At 44.2% G+C, this 26,622-nt stretch overlaps 1 protein-coding gene across 6 annotated transcripts; it reads right to left on the bottom strand.

Moving 5' to 3' along the window:
- CUNH1orf159 (chromosome unknown C1orf159 homolog) lies at window positions 1-26,044 on the bottom strand. Of its 6 annotated transcripts, none has more exons than XM_073585326.1 (11): window positions 25,825-26,044; window positions 22,850-22,953; window positions 20,260-20,392; window positions 20,095-20,167; window positions 16,838-16,910; window positions 15,677-15,775; window positions 6,514-6,579; window positions 4,230-4,364; window positions 1,885-1,910; window positions 1,027-1,054; window positions 1-496 (listed from the first exon to the last, which is right to left on the bottom strand). In XM_073585326.1, the coding sequence occupies exons 4-11, from the start codon at window positions 20,164-20,166 to the stop codon at window positions 396-398; spliced, it is 600 nt and encodes a 199-aa protein (XP_073441427.1). In that variant the 5' UTR covers window position 20,167; window positions 20,260-20,392; window positions 22,850-22,953; window positions 25,825-26,044; the 3' UTR covers window positions 1-395. The 6 variants fall into 6 exon arrangements, with proteins under 6 accessions (XP_073441427.1, XP_073441426.1, XP_073441422.1 ...); XM_073585325.1 differs by having other exon boundaries at window positions 15,674-15,775; window positions 20,095-20,181; window positions 25,825-26,042; XM_073585321.1 differs by having other exon boundaries at window positions 15,674-15,775; window positions 22,850-22,966; window positions 25,825-26,039.
- Window positions 26,045-26,622: the final 578 nt, after the last annotated feature.

Genomic DNA, 26,622 nt, shown 5'->3' with positions numbered 1-26,622 from the left:
TAAAAAATAAAAGTTTTCCTTCATTTATTAAAGCCATTGTAAACTATTAAAAAAATACAAAAAAAAGGAAATATCATTAAAAACACCAGACTGTGGTTGCTCTTATTACATAGAAATTCAGTGCAGAAAAAAAAAATACATATGGTATGTCTAAAAAAAAAAAAAAAAAAATAGAATATTGTTCAGGTTTTTTTGGACATAGGACGAGCAGTGACGGTTTCCCCGTGGCACAATTATATTGAAAATTTAAAAAAATATATATCAGTCACTGAGAGGTCATCAGTTCTTCGGCTTCTTCACAGCGGAGTCCGTTACTTCATTATCCACTTCTTCTGCTTGACAGTGGAGCAGTGAGGAGATTCTGGAAGATTGTCGGCTGTCGCCCCGACCGCACATCATACATGGCTGACTTGGGTATTGGCTGAAGAATCCAGGATCACTGGGGCCGACGAGGCCTTGTGTGTTCGCTCACGTCTGACATATCTTGGTTTTCGTCCTAAAAAGACCATAGGTTCTTTTCACATTAGGTTTCAATTTGCGTTTCTACTGTTTTGATGAAAACTTAAATTTTGTTTTTGTGAAAAATTGCAAAACTGAGCTGGATGCTTGTTGCAGGGTTACAAAGTGCCATTTCTCACTAGCGTTGAGCAAACATGCTGGGATAAAGTGTTATCTGAGCATGCTCGAGTCCTAACAGATTAGCTTTGGTGTGCTCGAATACTATGTTCAAGTCCCTGAGGCTGCATGTTTCATGGATCCGCAGGGGGTCACCTGTTTGTTAGGCAATCCCTATGTATGGCGGCTGTCAAACAGCCGTGAGACGTGCAGCCGCGGGGACGCGAACATTATTTGAGCACTCCGAAGTCAATCGGTTAGGACCCGAGCACGCTCAGATAACGCCTTATCCCAGCACAGTCACTTAATTCTATATCATCCTACAAAACACCCAGCCAAGTTTTGCAAATTACACACTTCTACATCCCAAACTGACAATTTCTGGGATGCACAATATAGTTTTGGATTTACCTGAAGGATGTGGTTCTGGAATCAACGCCTGAATGAAAAGAAGAGGAAAAAAAAAAAAAAAAAAAAAAAAAAAAAAAATTAAAACTGCAAATATTCTTAAATGTGAAACCATGCTATAACGACACACATATACATCACAGGTATATTTTTATTTTTTATTTATTTTTTTAAACAAAATTGCTCCAAAAATTTGTTAGAATAGGTGTTCTTCAGATGGTAAAAACTCTGCAAACTCTGGGCTTAAGAGCCCAAAGGGCAGTGCCAATTAGTCGCTGAAAGCTTGTATATAGAAATATTTGGAACGCCCACTGGACACTTATGAGTAGGGATGAGCGGACCCGTGAATGTTCGCATTCGTCCAAACTTTAGCCCAAAGTTTGGTTCGGGTACCAGAACTCTTTCAAAACTTGAACCCCATAGAAGTCAATGGGGGGCCCGAACGTTGGTGCTGTAAAAGGGTCTCTGTCTCTCTTGGGTTTGTTGATCTCTGCTCATAAGGCCTGTTTCACACTTCCGTTTTTGTGTCCGCCAAACGGATCCGTTTCCGTTTTTTTGACGGAAACGGATGCAAACGGATCCGTTTTTAAAAAAACGGATCCGTTTTTTGACGGATCCGTTTTTAAAAAAACGGATCCGTTTTTTGACGGATCCGCGGTAACCGCTATGGGACAAAAACGGATCCTGCAAAAAAATGGCGGATCCGTTTTTTTACGGAAACCAACGGATTTTGACGGATTTGAAAAAACGGAAGTGTGAAACAGGCCTAAGTAGTAGAGAATTAAATCAATAAGTTAGAAGTAATAGTAAACCATTTCCCAAAGAACTATATAAATATATATGTATTCACAAACTTCTTACCATTTCACTGGGCTGTAAGATAGATGCTGAAATAGAAAAAAAAAGTTAACTCCGTTTGTGAATATTGAATGTAACAATAAAAAAATAAATATATTATATTATACATATTTGATATATATTATATATACGCACACTCTAGACTTTTTATTCACAGGCTGGTCAGTTCTAAATCTGGCCATACACTTTGGTAAGGTGGTAATCGAATATGCATAGTGGGGTGGAAGAAACTAAAATTCAGACATTGGATTTCCAGTGAGTGCAGCATTTGTATGACCACCATTATAACTGGGTTACACCTAGACTTTTCCCCAGACACGACACGGTTGGGCGACGGTTTGGCGACAGCCGCCATGTGGCTCCATCCTGCCGATTTCCAATGGACTGGACATAAATAAAACAATCTTTGAAGACGTCCACAGACACAATACAGATCAAAAATGCATTTTCTTGTAATGTAATAGTTCTTAGGATCTACTGGATTTCTAAAACTACATCTTAATTCCAGCCTTCACCGATAAGGCTTTTGCAGACCGTCTTGAGAACAAGGAACGTGGCAGCCATACACAGTCTTTGCTCCAATTGTCATGTTATGCATCTTAAAGAAAAGATTGATATAAATGATTTATGTCATTTGTCACTGTCTTTTCCCAAAAGTTACAATGAGGGTGACAGATATCCCCCACAACACAGGAGATGAGGCCGCTACATCACAGCATATGCTGCAATAAGGTCATATTGTGACGCTTATTGTCTGCTCCACGAGTAAAAAAAAACAAAACACTGGGAGGAAGTCAAAACAGAAGGGAGGAACTAAGAGAGGCATAGATGTTGCAGCCTTTCAGGAAGTGGTCTCTCACATTAGTGCTGAATGCACAGCTACACTGCTCAGTACTGCCGTTACTATCCTCTTTGGTGCTGCAACTTCTTCTGAACATTTGCTACAAAACAAGCTACAGCATTCTAGGAAGTGGTTTCTCTCACATTAGTGATGAATTCACAGCTACACTGCTCAGTACTGCAATTACTATCCTCCCTGGTGCTGCTGCTTCTGAATATTTGCTACATGGATACAGGATCCAAGAAGTATTGTTTCTCCTTGCAGAGAGTGACAAGATAAGCATGCCAAGATGAGGAGACTTAAGGTACTGTCACACTTAGCGATGCACCAGCAATCCCGACCAGCGATATGACGCGGTCAGGATCGCTGGTGCATCGCTAAGTGGTCGCTAGTGAACTGCCACACAGGCAGATCTCACCAGCGACAGAGCAGCGGTCGGGGATCGTTACTTACCTGTCAGACGAGGCGATCCTGACGTTCTCCCGCCCGCGTCGGCGCCACAGGAAGCCCAGCAGGAAGCTGACGACGAGAAACGGTCCAGGACGTTCTCGCGCAATCAGCGATAACCAGCGGGGGAGCCGGTCGGAGGCAAGTATCACACATAGCGATATCGCTAGCAATATTGCTATAACGTCACAAAGACCAGTGACGTTATAGTGATATCAATTAGTGTGACAGGCCCTTTAAAACCGCAATGCTTCTCTGGGAAATATGCAAATTGTCTCTTCAGGGAGGAAGAGGACTAGAACTCTAGTGACACATAACGGAAGTAGCAATCCTAAAAGTCAATACAGACACCTTAACGAGCCTTGCCACATGACTTAGGATAAAAGCCAAACCAGAATACATCCCGTTTGTGGGAGACGCAGTAACTAGTCCTCACTCACAAGCTCAGAGACCACTGAAACGTAAAAACAGAGCCTGCCGAGGTAAAAATAGGTGAAAATGAAGGATACAAAAAACAGAAAAATAAAACTTCCAACTAGGTCTATGAAACTTTTGAACCAAGATTAAGTCATTTCGTATTTAAAGCTTCTATGCACAATCTATGGGTCTGCAAGGTATCAGACCTGAGAAACATGCCCCATGCACTCCAATTTTGCAGTTAAATAGTATCCCATCCCATTAAGCCCTCCTCTACTTACTCCCGACATACTGTAGAAGAAAGGGCAGATGGAAATGAGTAAACATGACGACACGAGTTTTTGTAGTCTCTAGCCGTAGATATGTATAGGTTTGCATAAAAAAAAAAAAAAAAATTTATTACAATGGATTAATAAATGGGGTTGCAGAGGAGCACTGTGCCCTTAATATAAGAAGTTACCCTACATACCAGGGATAAATACTACACTACAGAAGACATTTGCTGAGGAGAGTACATTAGGGGTAAAATGCAGGAACTGTTGGTGCCGCATACCTTTATAGTCTAGTACAGGTTTCCATTTACAGTATAGTGTATACAAAATCTACTAGAACATGTCTTTCACACCAGACACTTGTCACATACCTTTATTCCTTCTGTAGAAGACTTCTGGCAGCATGCGCGAGCGTTTGAGGTAGAAAAACGAGGCCACGGCGAGGACAAGGAAGAGACTGATGAAGAGCGTTCCCAGCAGGAGAGATGCCGCCACCCCTGGACTACCTGGACGGAACAACGAGACTAGATTTACCATAGTCACTTGTCGGTGAAGCTCCATATTTGAAAGCAAATTTGTGCTTTACCCAACAGTTAGTGGTCCCAGGCTTGTCCCCGAAACTTTTGAGCAAAGATTAAGTAATTTGATATATAAAGCTCCTTTGCAAATCTATGGGTCTGCAAAGTATCAGACCTGAGAAACATTCCCCATGTAGCCAGATTTTGCAGTCAAACACTATTCCATCCCATTTATCCCCACACTACTTACTGCCCGATAGACTGTAGTCCCCAATCTACAGCAAAATTTGTAGGGCAGTCAATAGTGTTTCAGAATTTTAGGCGTCACAGTTGACCCCAGTAGGGCAACTATACACAACTTTCCATTAGGAAAATTGCAAGGTCTAGAGATAAGTAAATGATTCATGCTGCCCTGGTCTCAGCACCTAGTAGGCTCACCAGAGGTACTACAGCATGATATTATAACATTTTGGGGCCTTGAAGGTACAAGTAGTGCCAAAGATGGAGAGCAAAGAGGTGAAGACCAGCAGACCGGTCTGGATACCTGACCAGAACAATACTGTACGTATTGAACTGCTCATGTCTAGCGAGGATACGGTAACATTTAAGCAACAAGATGGACTTATTAGAAAGTGAAGCTTCTTATGTAACTGATGGGGAGTCCCGGAGGAGTTCTTGATGGTCCCCCGTTTTTAGTATGTGACAATCCTAGCTCCAGGATCGGGCTGTTTTGGCTGCACAGTGAACATGTGGCAGCATTAGCTTGTCTTCACGCTCCTTCATAGCTCACCTGATTTGCATATCACAGTATAAGTGTATTGATCTTAGTTATGGTAAATCATTAGGTCTTACAAGTGATCCCAGTAGCACAATGTTCCCGGGATTTTTTGTTTTGCCTTCTTTCTTCCAGGTCACGTACAGATGTTGGAAACAGTCATGTCCAGAGATATGTTTTACAATATGGAAACTGATGTATATACTGTAGAAAGGAGGAGTGGTTTTGGAGGTGGGTGAATTGGGGTCAACCTCTGATATTGACAGCACTATCAATCAGGCGTCCATAGCCCAGATTCGAGGCTGTCTGCGCTAAAAATAACATTACGAAGGTACGTCATGGTCCTTTTTTGCATTCAGAAAGTGGGCAGTATATTAGATAAGCCATTCTCCAGAAGAAGCTCCTGATTAATGTATCCCTACCATGTGGCCTTGCATGCAATAAGTTGCAGTCTCCAAGAACACCCCAGACTCTTGTCCCTTTAGATGGCCCCAAATAATGATACTCCTCCCAACGTATTTACCCTACACGAGAAAAAGTTTCCAATGTAAACAAGGTGCAAATCATTATCTCTTTGCCAACTTTTTTTTAATGCACAAACCAACGGGTTTGACGGGAAATGCAAAGTGTAAGGAGTGATAAGCTACCTGTCGAATTCTACGCTGTTTCGGTGATTCCCATGAGGCCTTATATGAGGACTTTGCATGTATGGCATATGATAGCTGCGATTAATATCAGCTGAAATGATCTTTTGAAACTATTTGATGGGAGATAATCTCTGCAGAATCAGCTGGGAAGACTAAAGCGACTGAATTTACTGGAGGAGGACAAGGTGTTCGGAAGAATAGAAGAAACAAGGCAAAGAAGACGACCAGCAACCCGATGGCTTGATACTATCAAGATAATGGCGGAGAAGACTCTGGTGGACCTATCTAGGTTGTACAAGATCGATCTTCCTACACATCATTCATCCATGAAGTAGCCGTGGCCCAAGGTCCATTTGAAGACCATTAAATAAATGGGCATCTCTTTAATTTGACAAGGTCTCCTCCTACTTTTGACAACTTTTCTGAAAACCCCTTCCAAGTCATGAATGATCGCCCCCGACAAGCCAGTCATCTACTTCATCTGATAACAGAAATCAAACACTGCTAATCACTTGTCAGATAATTTGCCATCAGTTATTACAAAGTATCGTTTACATATACTTTTTACATAATGGTTGGATGAAATGGTCAGAATCAGATCGACTACATACAAGGCTATAGGCGCTCATTAATGGCCACGATCCCTTTTTTGCATCCCATACCCCCACACCTACATATTCAGTAACAAACATGAAAACAAATGGTGGACACTTACTCAGATGATGAGGAACAGATGGAGTTGTGCTAATATTCATGTGGATTTCCGATACTTGAGTGGTTACTGACACATGGTAAAAAAAAACAGAAATAATGCTGGAATGAAGTCAGGAATCGGACGGCATCAGAATATTTAAAATAATTACCGGTACTTTTTTTTTCCAATATTAAGGTGTAGATTTGAGACATTTGCTTTTAGCTTCATTTGTCATTATGATTATTTCATTTTGTTGCTTACGTAGCACTGTCCAAGTAACTGGATACATCCACACGATCAGTTTTTGGTCAGTATTTCACATTAGTATTTGGCTTACAAATACGGTTGTGAAATACTGACCAAATACTGATCGTGTGACTGTGACCTTAAAGTGAATCTGTCAGCACAGAATGACTGTCCAAACCAAGCACAGGCGTTCGATGGGAAACAAGTGGGAAGGTGCACTGAACTGTTGGGCCACGACAAGGGTGCACAGAGCACCTGTGCTTGGTTGGAGCAGTCATTTTGTGCCAACAGACTCCCTTTCACATCAGCTCCTCCATCTCCAGAATAAAAAAAAATTACGTTTATACAATTTATTGACATGCTGAGCTTGTTGTAAATTTACTTTCATATGGATTTAGGAAGGTTACTCGTACTAGGAGACCGTCAGTGTGGAAAAATAGAGGCGCCAGAAGTTTTAGCTGATGCACCCGACAGCGTTCAGCGTTGCTAACAATACCAAGCCACCGGATTATCTTTTTTTGGGTAATATTAGCAAATTGTGGAACACATTCTCCCACTTTATTTTATAAACCTAAGGACTCTTCTAGGTACTTGCGATATCTGATAGACAGTGGAGGTACCAACCCTATGTAGTACTGCTGCACGGGAGATGATCTGAGGTTCTTGGCAGTGGCTACTACACAGTTCAACTGCGTTCAGTGCTTACATCAGGCCACCAGCAGACTGGCGAGGGTACCACTTATCTGACCCCTACGTGATATTGCTGATCTATCTTAAGGATCAGTCCTTATTATCATATGCACAGAGAACTTCTGTAAGAGCATATGTATCTTCATCAAGTAGAGGGGGAAAAAAATTATGGAATCACTGTAAAAGGAGAAAAAAAATATCTAAATATATCTATATATAAAATCTAAACTAAATATCAATACCAAGGCTCAGTAAAGAAACACCACCAGACAGTATGCTAGAAGATGCCAATAGAGCACTTGAATCAATACATACCACCACCATAACTCAAACTAATAAACTGATCTATGCTACTGCCTCAGCAATCATGGAAATGCTTGGCTATACAACCAGCAGGAACAACAGTATGTGCCCCCCTTGGAAAAGAAGGCTGGAGACAAAGATCAAGGTGACATGAAGGGAAGTCAGACAACTAACAGAAATACAGAAGGGTGTACAGATCAAGAATAAGACCAAGCTGGACAAGTACAAAGGCCTGACCTCAACTGAAGCCCTAGAGACTGGTAAACAAAGGCTCAAAGCACTCACTGCAAGACTAGGGAGATACACTAGAGAAGCTAAGGCCAAAAAGATAAATGCCCTATTCTCCAAAGAACCATCCAAAGTGTACTCCCAACTACAGAACAGCAGCAGAAAGGCAACATCTCCACCAATAGCAGAGACTGAGCAATACTGGAGGGGAGAAGGAAAAACACACAACACCAGGGCATTGTGGCTGCAAAATCTGAGAATGAAACACAGCAACCACCTAAAGCAAGAACCAGTCACCATTACAGAAGCAGACATAAAACAGCAGGTCAAGAACATGAAGAGCTGGACAGCACCTGGCCGGCACATGATCCACCAGGGATGTGGAGTCGGAGTCGTGGAGTCGTAGTTAGTTTTGGTTGGAGTCGGAGTCGGTAGAAATGTACCGACTCCAGCTTTAAAAAAAATGTATTAATATTTCATAATTGAACTTTCATATGAATTTTATAAATGTTACTCAAATATATATGTTCTATCAAACTATGAACAACAGTGATAAGCAGTTCTGCTGGAGATAGAGACATTTCTTACTTCTTGTGTGTCACTGTTCTCCACTGCCCTTATCTAATCTTATACTTGGTTAACCTCATGCTGCCCCAACCCCCCTACTTACAATGTATGAAACTGAAAATGTGTTGCAAATTCTTAGTAGTAAAGCTCCTCCTCTAGACTAGATCATACTAGGTGTGCGTCTTCCAAGCATCTCACAGCTGCCTGCTACTCAGAAGAGGAAGACTGTAAGAAGTATTATCCTTTCAACAAACTTTGCATCAGTTAACTGTGAGTACATGAGGAATAATAACAGTATTACTGACCACTATATCAGTTGTACGACCTGGCAATAATTTTGTACAATTGTTTTTAGGAAAAACAATTGTTTTTTGGATTGTGAATGCAGAATTAAAAACCTGAGAATGTCAAAGAAGCATCACATTAAATCAGCTGTATTTGAACATTTCACCATCACTCAAGATAGAAAACATTATGTCTGTCAGTGTATGACAAATGATCCAGACGAAAACAAATGCTGTGAAGCCAAGATGAGTGCATATTCAGGCAAAGATAAAAATGCTCCTACCAGAGCTTCTAATCTAAAGAGACATTTACAGCGCTTTCATCCAGAAGTACTGAAAGCAGTGGATGAGAAAGACTGCATCCAAACCAATGAACCAGTGCCCAGCTCTTCCAGCCAAACAAAGGAGCAGAGAACTTTGCAGCCATCAGTTGCAAGATATTTTGTCAGTGACAAAGTTACTGTGACAATGACAGTAGATACATTTAAAAAACAGATCATAGAGCTTGTTGTAAAGGATAGTGTGTCTATTTCATTATTTTCATGACCAGCTTTTATGTGTCTGAATGGGGAAATGGCCCGCAAGCTTGGCGTTTCTCTGGAGAGAGAGAGTATTAGAAAATTAGTAATCGAAGAAGCTTTTAAACAAAAGGAAGAACTTAAAAAAACTCTCAAGGGACGCTTTCTGTTTCTTAAAATGGATGCCTGCACACGTCACAGAGTGAACTATTTTGCCATCAATGTCCGATTTGTTTGTGACAAAAATGAAATAGTTACCAAGACATTGGCAGTAAAAGACACCAAAGCTCATCACACCAGTGAGTTTCTCCAGGTCTTGGTGGAAAAGACTATGTCAAGACTATGAACTTAAAAAAGAGCAAGTTCTTTCTGTCGTAACTGACAATGCTTCAAATATGATAAGTACTATTAAGCTAATGAATGAGAGTAATGATGGTGACCAGCAGCTAGAAGAACATTCTGGGTCCACAGACACAGAAATGTTTGAAATAGAGGAACACAGTATTGTAACTGAGGAGCAAACTGAAGTTGCTTCAGATGAACAGCAACATGATAGTTTAGATGATCTTGTTGAAACTGTGTCAATATGTTCTTTCATTCATCACATGCGCTGTGTTGTGCATACGCTACAGCTGGCTATAAGAGACAGTCTGCAAGAAGGACATGCTGCTGCACTGATTGGCAAGGTGAGAAAATTGGCTACTATTGCTAGAACCCCTAAAGTTGACTCAATTTTGAAGAGACGTGCTGGAAAAGGGGCAATTATTGATCAAGCCACATGATGGGGCAGTACTTACTTAATGATTCAGCGCTTGGTTGAACTGAAAACCTTTCTTGTAGACATGGCTAACCCTCAACTGACGCTAAATGAAAGTCAGTGGAATCAGGTGAATGAGCTGGAAAAATTGCTAGAGCACCCATTTACAGTGACTAAAAAATTACAAGCAGAGGACTTAACTCCAGGTATTTTCTTAAAGGAATGGAAGAACCTGATGCTTCGCCTGTCCCAAAGAGGAGGGTTAATTGCAAGTGGCATTGCTACATCAATGAAACGGAGAGAGGAGCTACTATTACAAAATAACATTCTTTTGGCAGCTGTTTATGTAGACCCAATGCATCGGATTCTTCTAGATGATCAACAGCTAAGTAAAGGAAAAGAAGCTCTGTTTGAAATAGCAGTAAGGATGAAAGGGTTGCAGAACAGTCAGGAGGAACAAGAAGAATTTGGTCGTCCTGCCACATCTTCACCCTCATCATCAACTGATGAAGAATTTAATTTCGAAAAATATTTGGATCACAAGGACCGTGCAAAGCGTTCCCGCATAGAAGAAGAGTCATCCCCATCAAGGAACACAGCCAGTACATTTCAGCAGAATATTTCATGTGCACTAAAAGAAATTGAGAAATTTGACCGTTCATCAAAAATAACAGTGCAACAAGCGATTCCTCTGTATCCTGACATTGTCAGAGATGTTGCCCGAGTGGTTACTGCTTTGCCACCAACACGAGTGTAGAGAGGTTGTTCTCTGCTCTCAAAATAATTAGATCAGATTTGAGGGCATCCATGAAGGAGGATCTGACAGAGGCAATACTTTTTCTGAGGACAAATTTATAGATTTCTTCTTATTAACTGCATAAAAGTATTTATTGCATATTTACTTACAGTTTAGAAAAGTTTATAAAAGTTATTTGCTATATTCTAATTGTATTCTAATAAATGTAGTTTTTTCTCTAAGTGGTCTGATTACTTATATGATGGTGAGAAACTGAATAAGCACGATGTTTAATATTTTACAACAGTAAATTTGTTGTTATGAATTGGCCATTTATGAAGGAGTCGGAGCCGGAGTCGGAGCCTGATAAAATCCAGGAGTCGGAGTCGCAACTGTGGCTTACCGACTCCACAGCCCTGTGATCCACACCTACTGACTAAAGAAATTAACAGTGGTACATGAACGCATGGCAAAGCAGATGGACCAACTGCTTGAAGAAGGCCACCATCCAGCCTGGCTAACACAAGGTAGAACAGTGCTGATCTTGAAGGATCCTCATAAAGGAACAGTTCCATCCCACTACCACCCAATAACCTTCCTTACAATAACATGGAAACTCCTGTCAGTCATCACAGCCACAAAGCTACACAACCATATGAATCAATGCATGAATTCAGCTCAGAAAGGCATTGGGACCAACACCAGAGGCTCTAAGCACCAGCTCCTAGTAGATAGAGCAGTCGCTCAAGACTCAAGATCCAGACAGACCAATCTCAGCACAGCCTGTATTGACTACAGGAAAGGCTATGACTCAATGCCACACACATCGATCTGTGAATGCTTGGCTCTCTACAATGTCAACAGGAAATTAAGAACCTTCCTCAAACTCAATGGGGCAATGGAGAACAACACTGGAAGTCAACTCAAGACAACTAGCACAAGTGACCATCAAATGCGGCATACCAAGATGATTCATTGTCCCCATTGCTGTTCTGCATAGGCTTGAACCCCCTCAATCAGATAATTACAGAGTCTGGCTATGGATACAAGTTCAAGGGAGGAAGCACCATCAGCCACCTCCTCTACATGGATGACATCAAGCTGTATGCGAAAAACGAACAATAGATCAATTCACCGATCCACCTGACAAGGATCTACAGTGAAGACATCGGGATGTCCTTCGGACTGGAGAAGTGCGGCCGGTTGGTAATAAAGAGAGGCAAGGTAGTCAAGACTGATGGAGTGGAATTACCAGCAGGGCATATAGCAGATGTACAGACATACTACAAGTACCTCGGCATCCCACAGGGATACGGTAACCATGATGAGGAGGCAAGAAAAGCAGCAACATCCAAATATCAAAAGGGTAAGACAGGTCCTGAAGAGCCAGCTCAATGGGAAGAATAAAATCTGCACCATCAATACAGATGCCCTGCCAGTTATCAGATACCCTGCTGGCATAGTGTGCTGGCCAAAAGAAGAGATAGAAGCTTCAGATGTGAAGACACGAAAGCTCCTCACAATGCATGCAGGTCTCCACCCTAAGTCTAGCACCCAAAGATTGTATACTAACAGAGGTGGTCAAGGCTTGATAAGAATCCAAGCCACCATCACGGATGAAACAAGGAGTATCCATGAATACATCAGAAAAACGGCACCAAGAGATGAGATGCTGAGAGAAAGCCTAAGGTAGCAACAACAACAGATCTGGAAGGAAGAACAAGAACATGAAGTGCCATCCATGGCAAGACAAGCCGCTGCATGGGATGTACCATCGACAAATAATGGAGGTGGCAGACATGAAGAAATCCTACCAATGGCTGTAGAAAGCTAGATTCCGAGACAGCACAGAGGCACTAATCATAGCAGCACAAGAGCAAGCACTAAGTACCAGTTCCATAGAAGCAGGAATCTACCACACAAGACAAGACCCAAGGTGCAGACTATGAAAAGAAACCGTCCAACACATAGTGGCAGAATTCAAAATGTAAGCAAGAACAGCGTATACTAAATGCCACAGAAGTAGTGGGAATTGTATACAGGAACATCTGCAGAGCATATGGGCCAAGTCCCCCTAAGTCCAGGTGGGAAACCCCAGAAAAAGTGGTGGAGAATGAAATGGCTAAAATCCTGCAGGACTTCAAGATCCATACAGATAAGCAGGTGTTGGCTAACCAACCAGAGATTGTGATAGTAGACAAGGAGCAGAAGACAGCAATGATAATAGATGTGGCAGTGCCAAGTGACAGCAACATCAGAAAGGAGGAATATGAGAAGCTGGAAAAACACCAGGGCCTCAAAGAAGAACTGGAGAAGATGTGGAAGGTGAAGGCAACAGTGATTCCAGTGGTGATAGGAGAAATTGGAGCAGTGACCCCCTAAGTTGGAAGAATGGCTACAACAGATCCCATGAGCAACATCTGAGTTCTCTGTCCAGAAAAGTGCAATGCTGGGAACAACTAAGATCCCGCGCAGAACCCTCAAACTCCCAGGCCTCAGGTAGAGGACCTGAGAATGAGAAAGGACAACAAAGACCACCTTCATCAGGGGGTGGTGAGAATACCAAGAGTGTGCAAAGCAGTAATCAAAGCAAAAGGTGGCTACTTTGAAGAACCTAGAATATAAGACATATTTTCAGTTGTTTCACACTTTTTTGTTAATTATATAATTCCACATGTGTTAATTCATAGCATTGATGCCTTCAGAGTGAATCCACAATTTTCATAGTCATGAAAATATAGAAAACTCTTTGAATGAGAAGGTGTGTCCAAACTTTTGGGCTGTACTGAGTGTGTATAATATATATATATATTATACACACATACACACACATATACATACACACACACAGCTCCCCACAAAGCTAATCTGTCCATAACTTCAATGATGCAGATGATATAAAATACTGTTTTTTTTAAGTCAAGAAAAGAAAAAGAGATATATATATATATATATATATATATATATATATATATATTCTGGACTGTCACCTCATATCTAATGATTGACAAAAAAACAAAAATAGGAAAAAAACAAAACAAAAAAACCCCCCACCCTAATGGGTTAAAATATTTTGCAGGTTTCACTCAAATCAATGATTATTTGCCGTGTGGACTGCAGACTTCTACATCCACTATGAATGTGCTGCTGTGATTGGGACAGGCCCCGACCCCACAACAGCATTTCCCGCTACTCTGCGAGTCACGTTTTAGATCTTTCTTCTGATACTTTTTCTGCTCCATTAAAAGGCATGAAATCGCAGATGACTTCGGACATTTTTCTGAATATAGTAATGGCTGAAGTCCTTGAAAAAAAAACAAAAACCCACGAGTTGAGCGATGTTGATTTCTCACACGTGCAGGATTACAGCACATGGGTGAATCATGGGATAAATGCCAAGAATTCACATGAAGCGAGGTGGACTGGTTCCTCAGATATGCAAACATTTTCTAGAAACATTTACATTGTGACAATACCGATGTGCGAATGATCAGAAAATACAGGAATAGTGCCGACCCCACCTGTTACACCCGCATTGCTCCACCAATGAAAGCCGCACAGCATGTGGCGTACACCCGACTGCACGATGCAGAAACCTTATTACAAGCGCTTTCTGCACTTCATGTCTTTTTTTTAGTGATAGAAGGGCTCCTTAAAAATATGCGTTGCGCTGCTGCTGGGATCACCAGTGATCAATTTATCTGCAGTGCCTCCGCAGGGGAAATAAAGTAATACATCGCTTCCATTAAAAAAGAAAAAAAAAAAAATTGGATGTTTTGCACAGTTCACTCTCTGCATTGCAAAGAGTGAACATTTATCTCCATCACATTGAGAAGCAAGGTTTATGGGGAAAAATTATGAGCAGAAAAAAAAAAAAATTGACGAGAGTCAGATACCCAGGCCACATAAATCTCAGTGTTGCCCTGTGCAACCCTTAGCTCTTTATTGGTCCCATCACAGGAGTGCTACAAAAATCAAAAATTATCACCTTGGTGAGCACTAGGAGTAAGATCTGATGTTCCCACGTATGAATGAAGCAGTGGACGCCCGCACTCCATTTCTATAAGATTGCATGCGTGAAGACAGACTTAAAAGGGGTTGTCCAGGATTAAAAAGAAAAAAAAAAACAATACCCGCTTCCTTTCAGAAACTGATCCAGATGCAATGCATGGTCTGGGGTGGGGACCCCAGACCATGCATTGCATCTGGATCTGCAACTGCACTCCATTGAAGTGACCGATCATGAATTGTGAGTGGTCTTGCAGCTCAATACCAGAAGTGCAAGATTTTTGAAGACATGACAACTTCTGAGATCATAAAATACAGTAAAGAGGTAGAAAAAAAAAAAAAAAAAAAATGTACCCAGGACCAGCGCCATTTCTGCCCAATGGCTGTGCTGGGTATTGCAGCTGATTCCTATTCCAATACAATGAATAAGGTTAAACTGCAGCACACGGCCTATGCACATCTGTGGCTTGGCACCGCTTCATGCCCAGGTACATAACTCAGTCTCCTTTTATCCTTCAGATCACAAATTCCTATATTTTTAAAGCTGTGCCTTGCTATTATTATGCGACTGGTCGGAATAGTCAGGCAGTGATAAACCAGTGTGACCAGGTTTACACGCATGCTTTGTCAGGTGGACGAGAGGTGACTTGTCTGAGTGCAGGACGTGAGTGATGCAGCGGTGCTGAATGCCGCTGCTCCTGTCTGGCTGGACACTCCTGCAGCCACATGTTACACAATATAACAGCTGCACCAACCGTTTGGTACCCCAGACGACATGATGATGATGGACTGGGTCTACAGGTGGAGAGGAAAAAACCCAAAAACATATCACAAAGACACTCACAACCTCTGCACGCTGTCCAGTTCAGAGACGCTTCCCAGCCGCTTTCATTAGTACATTGTATACAGGAAACGCTGCCATTATTAGTCCAGACCCGATAACATCCTGGAAAAAAAAATTAACAAATTATAGACATATATCTCTATCTCCCATAAGGAAACACCAAAAACATCCCATCCATGTAAACTCTAGCCTTAATTCGAATTATTATTATTTTTTTTTAAATGCTGTGGTCAGATGTTTTATAAAGCCTATATGGAAATAGTGTAAAAAAAAAAAAAGTTTTATTATATGGCATTGCATCCATGGTTTGAAAAAACATGGCTACTTTCTCCCATAACCAGCGCCACGCCTGTTTTCAGGTTGACAGTGGTATTGCGGCTCAGACCCATTCTCATATATATATATATATGATTTATGTTGATTGGTAAGACATCGTGCTGTGTTTCTAGTTTTTTTTTTCCTGCATGCACCCACCCTACTGAGCAGAATCCCACCCCGTTCCTCAGTCAGCGAGCCCTGGAGATTACGTGCTCAGCAGGGATTTAGGGCGTGAACCGTATTTAGGACAAATGCTATTTGTGAGACACAACCGTCCGGTCACATGAAGAATAACTGGTCTCAGCCTTCACAGCGACACTATGTTCTGGAATCACGGCATAGGAGACACCATTATCATTTTATAACCAGATAATGGGGTCCCCCTGTTACTGTGTGTACACCAAGGGGGAAAGCCTTATAGGGGGCAACCAGAATTTAAAAAAAAAAAAATAAATAAAATATTGCTGCTTTCTTCCAAAACCAGTTCCCTCCCCCAATGCACCATTCATTCTTAAAGAGCCAAACTGCAATACCAGCTTCTACCTAAAAACAAGCAGTGGCGCTACAATCAGCATTAATGCTGTAATAGTGCAGAGCGTGTCTCCATGCGGCGCAGACTGTGCTGCTATCCTACGAAGCGCCACTGCCAAAATCAAATAGTCAATGTGAACATGAGGCAATATGAGGAATGATATCCAAGCATTAGCCATATTTACTGTAGCATTGCAATCTGCTGATCAGCTGCATGAACACTGCACATGGCAGCTTATGTAACAGCCCATCATTAACAGTAAAGCAATTACCAGGCAGCGCACAGTGGACGGCAGCCAACGTGCTCACAATTACCTGGCCTGCACCTCTGATTCACCGGGCAGGAGTCGTTTAGGACGAGCCGCTCACTGCAGCAGTCGGAGGAGACCTAATGCAAGTAAAGAAGAGTAAGGGTTAAAAGGGGAAAGAGGCCACACCAAGTCTGGTGTAGAAGACATTAGGAAAAGCAGCTGATGAAACTTACTGCGGTGAATCCTGGAGCTAATCAAAAGTCTCTCTAGTGGCCTAGTTTACGAAAATGAAAAAAAAAAAAAAAACGAAAAAGACAGACAAAAAGAAGCAAAAAGGAAAAGCAAAAACTAAAGTATACAATTTTTTTTATTATGTGTTTGCATGTGCATGAGATTATAAAACTATGGCTGCTCCCTTACAGAAAAAAGTTGCACATGTGTCTTGTGTTGCACCCCGACGTTGTTTCCACAAATGGACGGAGCTGCAATACCAGTCATGGCGCACAGACAAGAGCCACACGGCTTCTGAAAGAATACATGTTTTTCCAATAGCAAAGCAAACTGTCTTGGACTGGCCCGCAGGAGAATCCTCAGGTGGGCCGCTGTGCAAGAGTGGGCCACAACCCTCTTATATGGGCAGTACGTGAATCACTGCAGATAAAGGCAGCATCTTGTTCATCTAACAACCTAGCCAGGTCATTGTTATATACATTTGTGATTGAGGATAATGTCACATTTGCATGTAGATGAAAAGGGGGGTCCTGGAGGTAGTTACAGGTGGGCCCTCGGCTGCCCAGTCCAACACTGAATGCACACACATTCAGGCACAGTGGTCCGAAAGGGGGTGACATGCCATCAGCCACAACCACGAGCGGCATAAAAACACACTGTGGACTTTAGGAATTTTTGGGGGTGAATAAACTTTCTTTTCTTCACCTCATTTATCAGAGTGCCGCCGTACCCTTTGTGTGTGCATATAATATATAGCTCAAGGTTATATTGTAATGTGCAAGGGTTAATGAGTTTGCAGGGATAGGAGACGCGGTTGTGAATCAGTCACCGGCGTTTATGACAGCAGAGAGGAAAAACAAGACAACCAACAAAAAGGAAACGGTTTTGCAGGTTGTGGCCATAGATTATTCCCCTCTCCTTCGTCCTGACCGTTTCTTCTCTAGTTTCGCACTTCATTAATCTTAAGGCCCCCATATACATTAAGCTAACATAAGCTGAACCTGACAATATCGACAGGTTGGGTCAACTGACCAATCCGTATGGCGATGCCAGTCAACTGATCATTGGACCTGCCGATAGGACATGTTTGATTTCAGACTACTGATCGCATTGTTCTCCTGAAGATAAGCCGCCGGCCGACGAGTTAGTAGGTGCCATGTCAGAGAACACGATTGCTCGGCTGAATGAGTGCTCCTAAGTATAGGAGACATGGTTGTTAGCTGAACGAATGACTGAAGCAACGTTCAGCCGATACCCATCCAATGTGTACGCCCGGCTTTAGTCATTACGGGTAGCACGAAGACGGTACCTGCAGCCAACACATCCATATGCGTGGTCACAAGGTTTGCCGTGTCTTCCACCACGCTGTAAAGAGAATGCAGCAGACACCAGGACTCGGGCAGTTACATGAGGAGAGCCAGGCATCACCCAACAGCAGGAGCATCACCATACTGTCAGAATCCTTGAGGACGTAATGTCCTGTAGTGGGACCGGCACTCCCAGTGGCTTGATTGGCATTAACCAACGTGGAGGATGCCGGCACTGACGCCATTATTTGGCCCTCACATTTTTTATCAGTTTATCCGGCGATGCCAATTAGAGCCACAGAGATCCAGGTGTTCACTGAAGCCCTGATCCAGTTCTGAAGGAGATCTTCCCGGACACCATCCACCATCTCGTAAGGAGCATGCCCAGACATCATCAGGAGAGCATAAGGCCACGTGGGGGCCGTGCGCCCTTCTGAGCCAGATTATTAGCTGCCCAGAAGAAATAACTTTTCGGAGCTATTTGTTACCCAGATCTCAATTGTTTGATCATTTTGGTTTCTATTGATCATTAATACATCATTTTGTTCTCAAAAGAAAAAAAAAAATTAGGAATTTCAACCTGATATTTTCGTTCATGGAGGCCTGACGTGTGATTGAAACATCCCCTTAGTTTTCTGAGCCGTGCATGACATATGTGGCAAGAGGTTCAGCCTTTATTTGCTTTTCTCCAGGCTCCTCGTATTTTATTGCTGGACAATGTGGTTTGACACTCCGGTATTTGCACTTTTTCCTGTACAGGTTTATGTAACCTATACCCCGAAAGGACCATAACTAACCTTAAAAGTGAATCTCGTTAGATTATATAAGAGAAACCTATTATTAGTAACCTGCTACTAAATATGTATTATTACAGCTACTGCCGCTACACCTTAGGATGTCCTTAAGACAAGTGAATGGACATATTGTTCAGAGTCACAGAAGCCTGGAGGCTGCATCTCCACGTGGCAGAGAATTTCTGCGGCAGATTTGGCAGCGGAACCAGGTCACGTTTCACCTTACTGTACATCATAGCACAGTAAGGTGAAAATACACAACATAGCCGCGTGTTGCCATTTCCACCCAATGTGACTGTGGTTTAGATTGGCTGTACGCAACCTAGTTAGACCTTCCTGCTATAGGCCCCATCACTTAGGAGGAATCTTGGAGGTGGGGGGGCTGAGGGTCTTACCAATGACACCCGTCTTCCCTTGACTTTTCTACACAGTTATAAAACGGAGGTTCATAAAACATAGAAACTTCCGATGAGTTAGTGCTGCAGACAGTCGCCACACCCAAGTGGAGAAGGAATCCAGTACCGCTGCAGACTGTCGCCACATCCAGGTGGAGAACAAATCCCCTCCTGCTGCAGACAGTCGCCACATCCAGTTAGAGGATGAATCCCATTTTGCTGCACACAATATTAGTTGTCTAACCACTGGATAAGTGATGACTGTTAGACCGTAGAGGTTCCGCCACTAGGACTTCCACTGATCGCCAGAATAGGAGCCTTATATCCTCCATTCTTCAACCTGCAAGGACGTGGCTAGGAGGAGCTAAATGAGGCATCAGGTTGCCTGGGCGTCCTGCAGATCCATTCAAAGTCTATAGCACTTGTCTCGATACTTGAGTATAGTGCTTCAGACTCAGACTTAAAGGGGGTGGTCCACTACTAGGACAACCCCTTCTCAATCTGAATGTTTACCCCTGTTAATATAGGTGTCAGGTCACCCTGGATTCAGTATAATGTGTATGTGCGCGTGCAACTCGTGATCAGTATACATACCAAGGAGTTCATCGGTTCTTCCACAGAATCCATGATAAACCTGCCCAGGATGACTAGGCAGGCCACGGCCATTCTAGAACAAGAGAACTGGGGTCAAAATCATACAATATAGCAATCGTATACACAAGCCAGCATTACATGGCACCCTATATACCAACTACTCACCTTGGAATTAGAGCCAAGAGCTTTTCTACCTGTGCATTTTCACAACAGGTGATTTCTTTTTCTTCTCAGACAGGTTGTTACGTAACCAGGGACGTTATCTCTCAGTGTCTGGATGTGTTTCACATGCAAGGACCTGGCATTAAAGAGAAAAAAAATCAATGTGCTTTCTGTAGCAGTGGTAGTGATAATAAGGAGTGGAAATCCCGGTGGCACGCAGTCTCTGAGTGGCAAGGAGATGGGCCACCTGGGTAGTGACTGCACCGGAGGACATAAAGGGCACACATCGCTATCACGTAGAGACGCCCTCTCTCCGGCATACGCCGATACACTACAGACAATCTGCCTCTGTGCTTCAGATTACAAAATGTAAGGATTTGTTTTATTTTCTTTTTGCTTGTTTCTGGGAGGACTATCAACTACAAAACAGATTTCCTAATGCTAAAGTTTAGATAAAGCAGCAAAACTGGGGAAAGTTTGCTGGGGTTTAGGCTAGAGAGTGATCAGTAATTTATGCAGCAGAACGCCCAAAAATGCAGGTGCTCCTACTGCCCTCTAGAGGAGGATTTGTGTAGTGCGCAGATGAGTGCAGCTGAACGTGCCGGCGATTTCACCTATCCTTGTGCATTTCAGGCATGACCTTGTCCTGGGCTTCTCCAGCAGCTGATGTGGCTGAGCCAGTATGGCAGTGTACTCGTAGTGCCATATTAAGGTCTATGCACATCACATTGGAAGAATTTGCCCTGTACAGCACCAACGCTATAGCTTTTTTGTCCTTAAAGGCCATATACTGTCCGGCAAGGGTTGGACAAGGTTGCAACCAAAGCTTCGGATGAGAGCGAAGTGAACTATAAACTCCCTTTAGGCTTTTAGCAAGAGCTGAACTCTTCACATTTGTGTTTGATTGACCAACTATGGGGTCTACGTGGTAACATTTCTCCTTGTGGAGAGTGACAAGCCTGGCATGTCACAGTGAGGAGACTTATAAGCCATGCAGGCTCCTCTGGGAAATTAAATATGCAAATTGTCTAAAAGAGGAAGAGGACTAGAACTCTATAGCACCACCTATTGGAAGCAGTGATCCTAAAAGTCAATAACGACCATTTAACAAGCCTTGCAATAAGACTTTGGATAATAGCTAAATCAGAATCTAAATTTGCAGACATGGTGTTCCAGGGCATTGCCCCTCATCAGTACAAAGTGTGGTATCTGATTTGGCTAGGTGAGAGGCTCTGGACTGGGGTCTAAGGATAACATTTCTCATTTTGGAGAGTGACAAGCCAAGAGTATCAGAGTGAGGAGACTTATAGGCCATGCATGCTCCACTAGGAAAGTAAATAAGCAAATTGTCTTAAAGAGGACTACAACTCTATAGCGCCACCTATTGAAAGCAGTGATCCTACAAGTCAATATAGACTGGATTGCTGATTCCAAAAGGCGGTGCTAGAGTTCTAGCCCTCTTCCTCTCCAAAGAGACAAATTGCACAGACCAAATATTGACGGTGATATACAGAATCAGGAGACCTGCGTCCAATTAGGATATGTTGCATACTAGGTAAAAGAATCAAATACATTTTTCAGACGATAATTAGCACGGTGGTTCAGTGATTCAACCCTCAGTGGGTTGAAATCCCACCAAGGACAACATCTGAAAGGAGTTTGTATGTTCTCCCCATGTTTGCGTGGGTTTCCCCCAGGTTCTCCGGTTTCCTCCCACATTTCAAAGACATACTGATGGGGAAGATTGTGAGCCCCATTGGGAACAGCGATGATAATGTGTGCAAAACTGTAAAGCGCTGCGGAATATGTTAGCGCTATATAAAAACATTATTATTATTATTATATTAGAAGATTGAAGATGGGAATCTTGAGATGTTCACCTTTCATGAATCCTGAGCCTGGTTATGACAGCCCTGCTGGGACGGTAACTGTGGCTCACTGAAGCTCTGCCACCAGGATAAAGGAAAACAAAAATGGCGCTCAGGTATGTTATTCATTGGTGGGCCACAGAGATGGGATAACCATGAGCTAAACCAGCGGGTTCTCTCAACAACACTCATGCTGTATCAGGCTAGACATGTACATAACTAAGAGCGACCGTCACCCCCTGCCAAAATAACGCTGACCAATCTCACCAACAAATTCTATCAGTAGAGGTAACGCTACTCTTGTCCTCGGCATTGGTGTGGATCCCTAGGTATCACATCCCATGATCAGCAAGTGGTCACCTATCCCTTGATACGTAATAAAGGGTTAATCCCATGTTTAGAAGTTATCACTTATCCTATAGGTAGATAACTTGCCGATGGTGGAGGGGCCGACCGCTAGGACCCACATCAATCCCAAAAATGGCGCTATGGAGCAGCTATATCTGAATGGAGGGGTGGCCATATTCATTTTCTATGGGACTGCTGGAGACAGCCGAGTATGGCGACTAGACCCCACTGATCAGTAAGTTGTCACCTATCCTGTGGATAGATGATAACTTCTAAAGATAGCAAGGACTCTTTAAAAAGGTAAGGCTGGTGCGGTTTTAGGGAGCCATAATGAGAAAGCAGCACAGATTTTTCAGAATCTCCAAAAAAACATTTACCTGGTGGAAAGCTCTCGGAGAGGCGAGACGTGTGCCGGGAAGTCCTGTCACTGTGCACTTCCTTCCTGTAAGATGCGATAAAATCAGCCGGGTTTCTGTGGTGCCTAGAACAGACATCTACGTCTGTAAAATGGGTGGCTTCAGTTACAGGAGCTTTCTGGCATTGAGTAGCACCTCAGAGCAGAGTCGTGACCACACGTAAGTGTAGGTAGTAGGCACACACTGTCCGCAGCAATGAACAGGCAGGTGGCATCACTTCCGCACAGTCACAATGGGGAATCGGTTTCAAGAAGTGACATAGGAAATGCAGCCATATTGGTGGTCACCTTTGAATGCTCAAAATTTAAAAACGACGATTACCAATATGGCGGCACTTTCAGTTGTCACTTTCCCAAAATCTCTCTGCAGCTGCTCACATATCTAAGTATAAGTCCGTGACCCCGTTCTCAGGTAAAGCGGCTCGTCAGGTGTGCGTCTTCTCATGGGACCCGCGTATCTCAGAAGGAATAATTATATTCATCATGGTAATTGTGTTTACTTCTCCGGCTCGTTTAGTTTCAGAGGCAACAGACTTAAAGGACGAGCATCTCATAGACTAACATTTCTGCTAAAGCTTTATTTCTTTTGTAGACCGTAAAACTACATGGACAGGTCCCACATGATAGCATAAAGGAGTTCCTACAGGTCAGGGAACCAGCACTGCGATAGTGCGAGCTTGTACGGTGCCCGTATAGAGAAATAGTGTGACACGATGGATTGTACAAGCAGAATCTGCAACACGTCCCAATAGTGAGGAAAACCCACACGTCTCCTCCATGCAGGAGGCAGCCGATCCGCGGGTCTCGCCAGCAATGACGGAGCTTCTACTTTAGTAGAAGCTTATTATTAGAGAATATGGGCACGATGGAGGGGCTGTCATATCAAAAAGAAGTCAAAACTGGCAGCAGCTGGGGTCAACGCAAGTAGGAGAGCCTGAAAACGGAGAGCCAATGCTAAATTGGTAGATGTTAGGGCCTAAAAACAAATTACGATAGCATGCTAAGCCAGAGGGAACATTGAGGGTCTCCTCCGCACAGCAGCTATCTCTGCACAGTTCCCACCACCGCACAGCCTGGGTCTTTCACAAAGCAGGAGCCACTACCCCTGCAGTGCAGGAGTCCCTCACTGTGCATGCAGGAGTCCCTCATTGCGCATGCAGGGGGTCCCCACCGCACAGGAGTCCCTCACCGTGTATGGGGGGGGTTCCCCACTGCGCAGGAATCCCTCACTGCACATAGCCCCCCCCCCCACCGCGCAGGAGTCCCTCACTGCGCATATGGGGGGGGGTTCCCCACCGCGCAGGAGTCCCTCACTGCGCATATGGGGGGGGGTTCCCCACCGCGCAGGAGTCCCTCACTGCGCATATGGGGGGGGGTTCCCCACCGCGCAGGAGTCCCTCACTGCGCATATGGGGGGGGGTTCCCCACCGCGCAGGAGTCCCTCACTGCGCATATGGGGGGGGGTTCCCCACCGCGCAGGAGTCCCTCACTGCACATGCAGGGAGTCCCTCACCGCACATGGGGGTTCCCCACCACGCAGGAGTCCCTCACCGTGTATGGTGGTGTTCCCCACCGCGCAGGAGTCCCTCACCGTGCATGGGGCGGGGGGGGGTGTTCCCCACCACGCAGGAGTCCCTCACTGCACATGCAGGGGGTCCCTCACCGTGCATGGGGCGGGGGTGTTCCCCACCACGCAGGAGTCCCTCACTGCACATGCAGGGGGTCCCTCACCGTGCATGGGGGTTCCCCACCACGCAGGAGTCCCTCACCGTGTATGGTGGGGTTCCCCACTGCGCAGGAGTCCCTCACTGCACATGCAGGGGGTCCCTCACCGTGCATGGGGGTTCCCCACCACGCAGGAGTCCCTCACCGTGTATGGTGGGGTTCCCCACCGCGCAGGAGTCCCTCACTGTGCATGGGGCGGGGGGGGTGTTCCCCACCATGCAGGAGTCCCTCACTGCACATGCAGGGGGTCCCTCACCATGCATGGGGGTTCCCCACCACGCAGGAGTCCCTCACCGTGTATGGTGGGGTTCCCCACCGCGCAGGAGTCCCTCACCGTGCATGGGGCGGGGGGGGTGTTCCCCACCACGGAGTCCCTCACTGCACATGCAGGGGGTCCCTCACCGTGTATGGTGGGGTTCCCCACTGCGCAGGAGTCCCTCACCGTGTATGGTGGGGTTCCCCACTGCGCAGGAGTCCCTCACTGCACATGCAGGGGGTCCCTCACCGTGCATGGGGGTTCCCCACCACGCAGGAGTCCCTCACCGTGTATGGTGGGGTTCCCCACCGCGCAGGAGTCCCTCACCGTGCATGGGGCGGGGGAGGTGTTCCCCACCACGCAGGAGTCCCTCACTGCACATGCAGGGGGTCCCTCACCGTGTATGGTGGGGTTCCCCACTGCGCAGGAGTCCCTCACTGCACATGCAGGGGGTCCCTCACCGTGCATGGGGGTTCCCCACCACGCAGGAGTCCCTCACCGTGTATGGTGGGGTTCCCCACTGCGCAGGAGTCCCTCACTGCGCATGCAGGGGTCCTTCACTGTGCATGGGGGGTTCCCCACTGCACAGGAGTCCCTCGCAGTACACAGGGGGGCTCCCCACCACACAGGGCTTTCTCACAAAGCAGGAGTCCCTCACTGCGCAGGGGTTCCCCATAGTGCAGGGTCTGTCAAATCACAAGTGATTTTTTTTCTAATTTTTCGTTATCACGGCAGTGATGTTACTGTAGTAACTGCCCTGTCACTGAGAAAACCTACGCCAATTTTTCCTACATATGACACTTTATATGAACGTGCCTCTTGTCCACACTTTTTTTATTGATTGAGAACTTCCAGCCACTAATCACCCAGAGCCATACACTAGTAATGGAGAAATCAGACAGAAAAGCACCACATAAAACACTGGCTGACAGCGCCCGGCATCTTCTGTCGCTTACCTCCGCAATGAGAAGTCACTCCTCACACCTGAAAGCTCAGTTTCATCTTTACAGTCTTCCTCCTCCTGGGACTTGTAGTTCCGCCAGCATCTGACCTCATTAACCGCCAACGTCAAAGACAAGCTGGAAGAACTACGCCTCCCAGAAACCTGCAGGGCTCCTTCGCCTCACCTGTGCCTGTGTGCGCGCCAGGTAACAAAGCCGCTTTCATTCTCTTCTCCGCCTTTGTAGAGAGAATGGGAGAACGTGCCCGGGGGCTGATGGGAATTGTAGTTTTAAAGTGCATAGGGAAGGCTTTTGCAGCGGCAGGGTAGAACTCGAATTCCCGTGGTGCATTGTATTAAGAAGACAGAAAGAACTAGTCGGCGCGCACGATATTGTCGTTGCTAAGAAACCACGACGCTTTTTTTTCCTCCAAAAAACGTGCTTGTAACACACAGGAAATGCACTCAAATAAATACAAAAATAAATAAATAATGTATATGTGACATATATATATATTTATGTGTATATTTACACTTTCACTTTTTCCTCCCCTTTTCCAAGAGCCATAAGTTTTTTTTTTTAATCTTTCCTTCACCTTCAACACAGTCATTTCTTTAAGACTAGTTGTAGTTGTGTCACCTTTCTTTTTACCATATAATGTACTGAAAAAAAAGGAAAAAAAAAATCCAAGTGTGGTGAAATAGTAAAAACAACGCAATTCTGCCATTATTTTTTATATTCTTTCTTGCCACGTCCTTTGTGAGGTAGAAATTACACAAAAATGTGATTTTCTAGGTCGCTACGATTATGGCG

Source organism: Dendrobates tinctorius, unplaced genomic scaffold (genome assembly GCF_039654945.1).
Source record: "Dendrobates tinctorius isolate UK_male_01 unplaced genomic scaffold, ASM3965494v1 ptg000086l, whole genome shotgun sequence".
In the NCBI taxonomy this organism is placed as follows: Eukaryota; Metazoa; Chordata; class Amphibia; order Anura; family Dendrobatidae; genus Dendrobates; species Dendrobates tinctorius.
This window is presented reverse-complemented; position numbering and strand designations above follow the sequence as displayed.

Excerpts from the sequence above, each read along its gene's own strand:
- CUNH1orf159 (XM_073585325.1), bottom strand. The coding sequence starts at position 20,166 with ATGGCCGTGGCCTGCCTAGTCATCCTGGGCAGGTTTATCATGGATTCT. Across the intron at positions 6,580-15,673 it reads CTGGACAGCGTGCAGAGGTT|TAACCACTCAAGTATCGGAA; the intron begins GTGAGTGTCTTT and ends ACCATGTGTCAG. Across the intron at positions 4,365-6,513 it reads ATCTGTTCCTCATCATCTGA|GTAGTCCAGGGGTGGCGGCA; the intron begins GTAAGTGTCCAC and ends TGTTCCGTCCAG.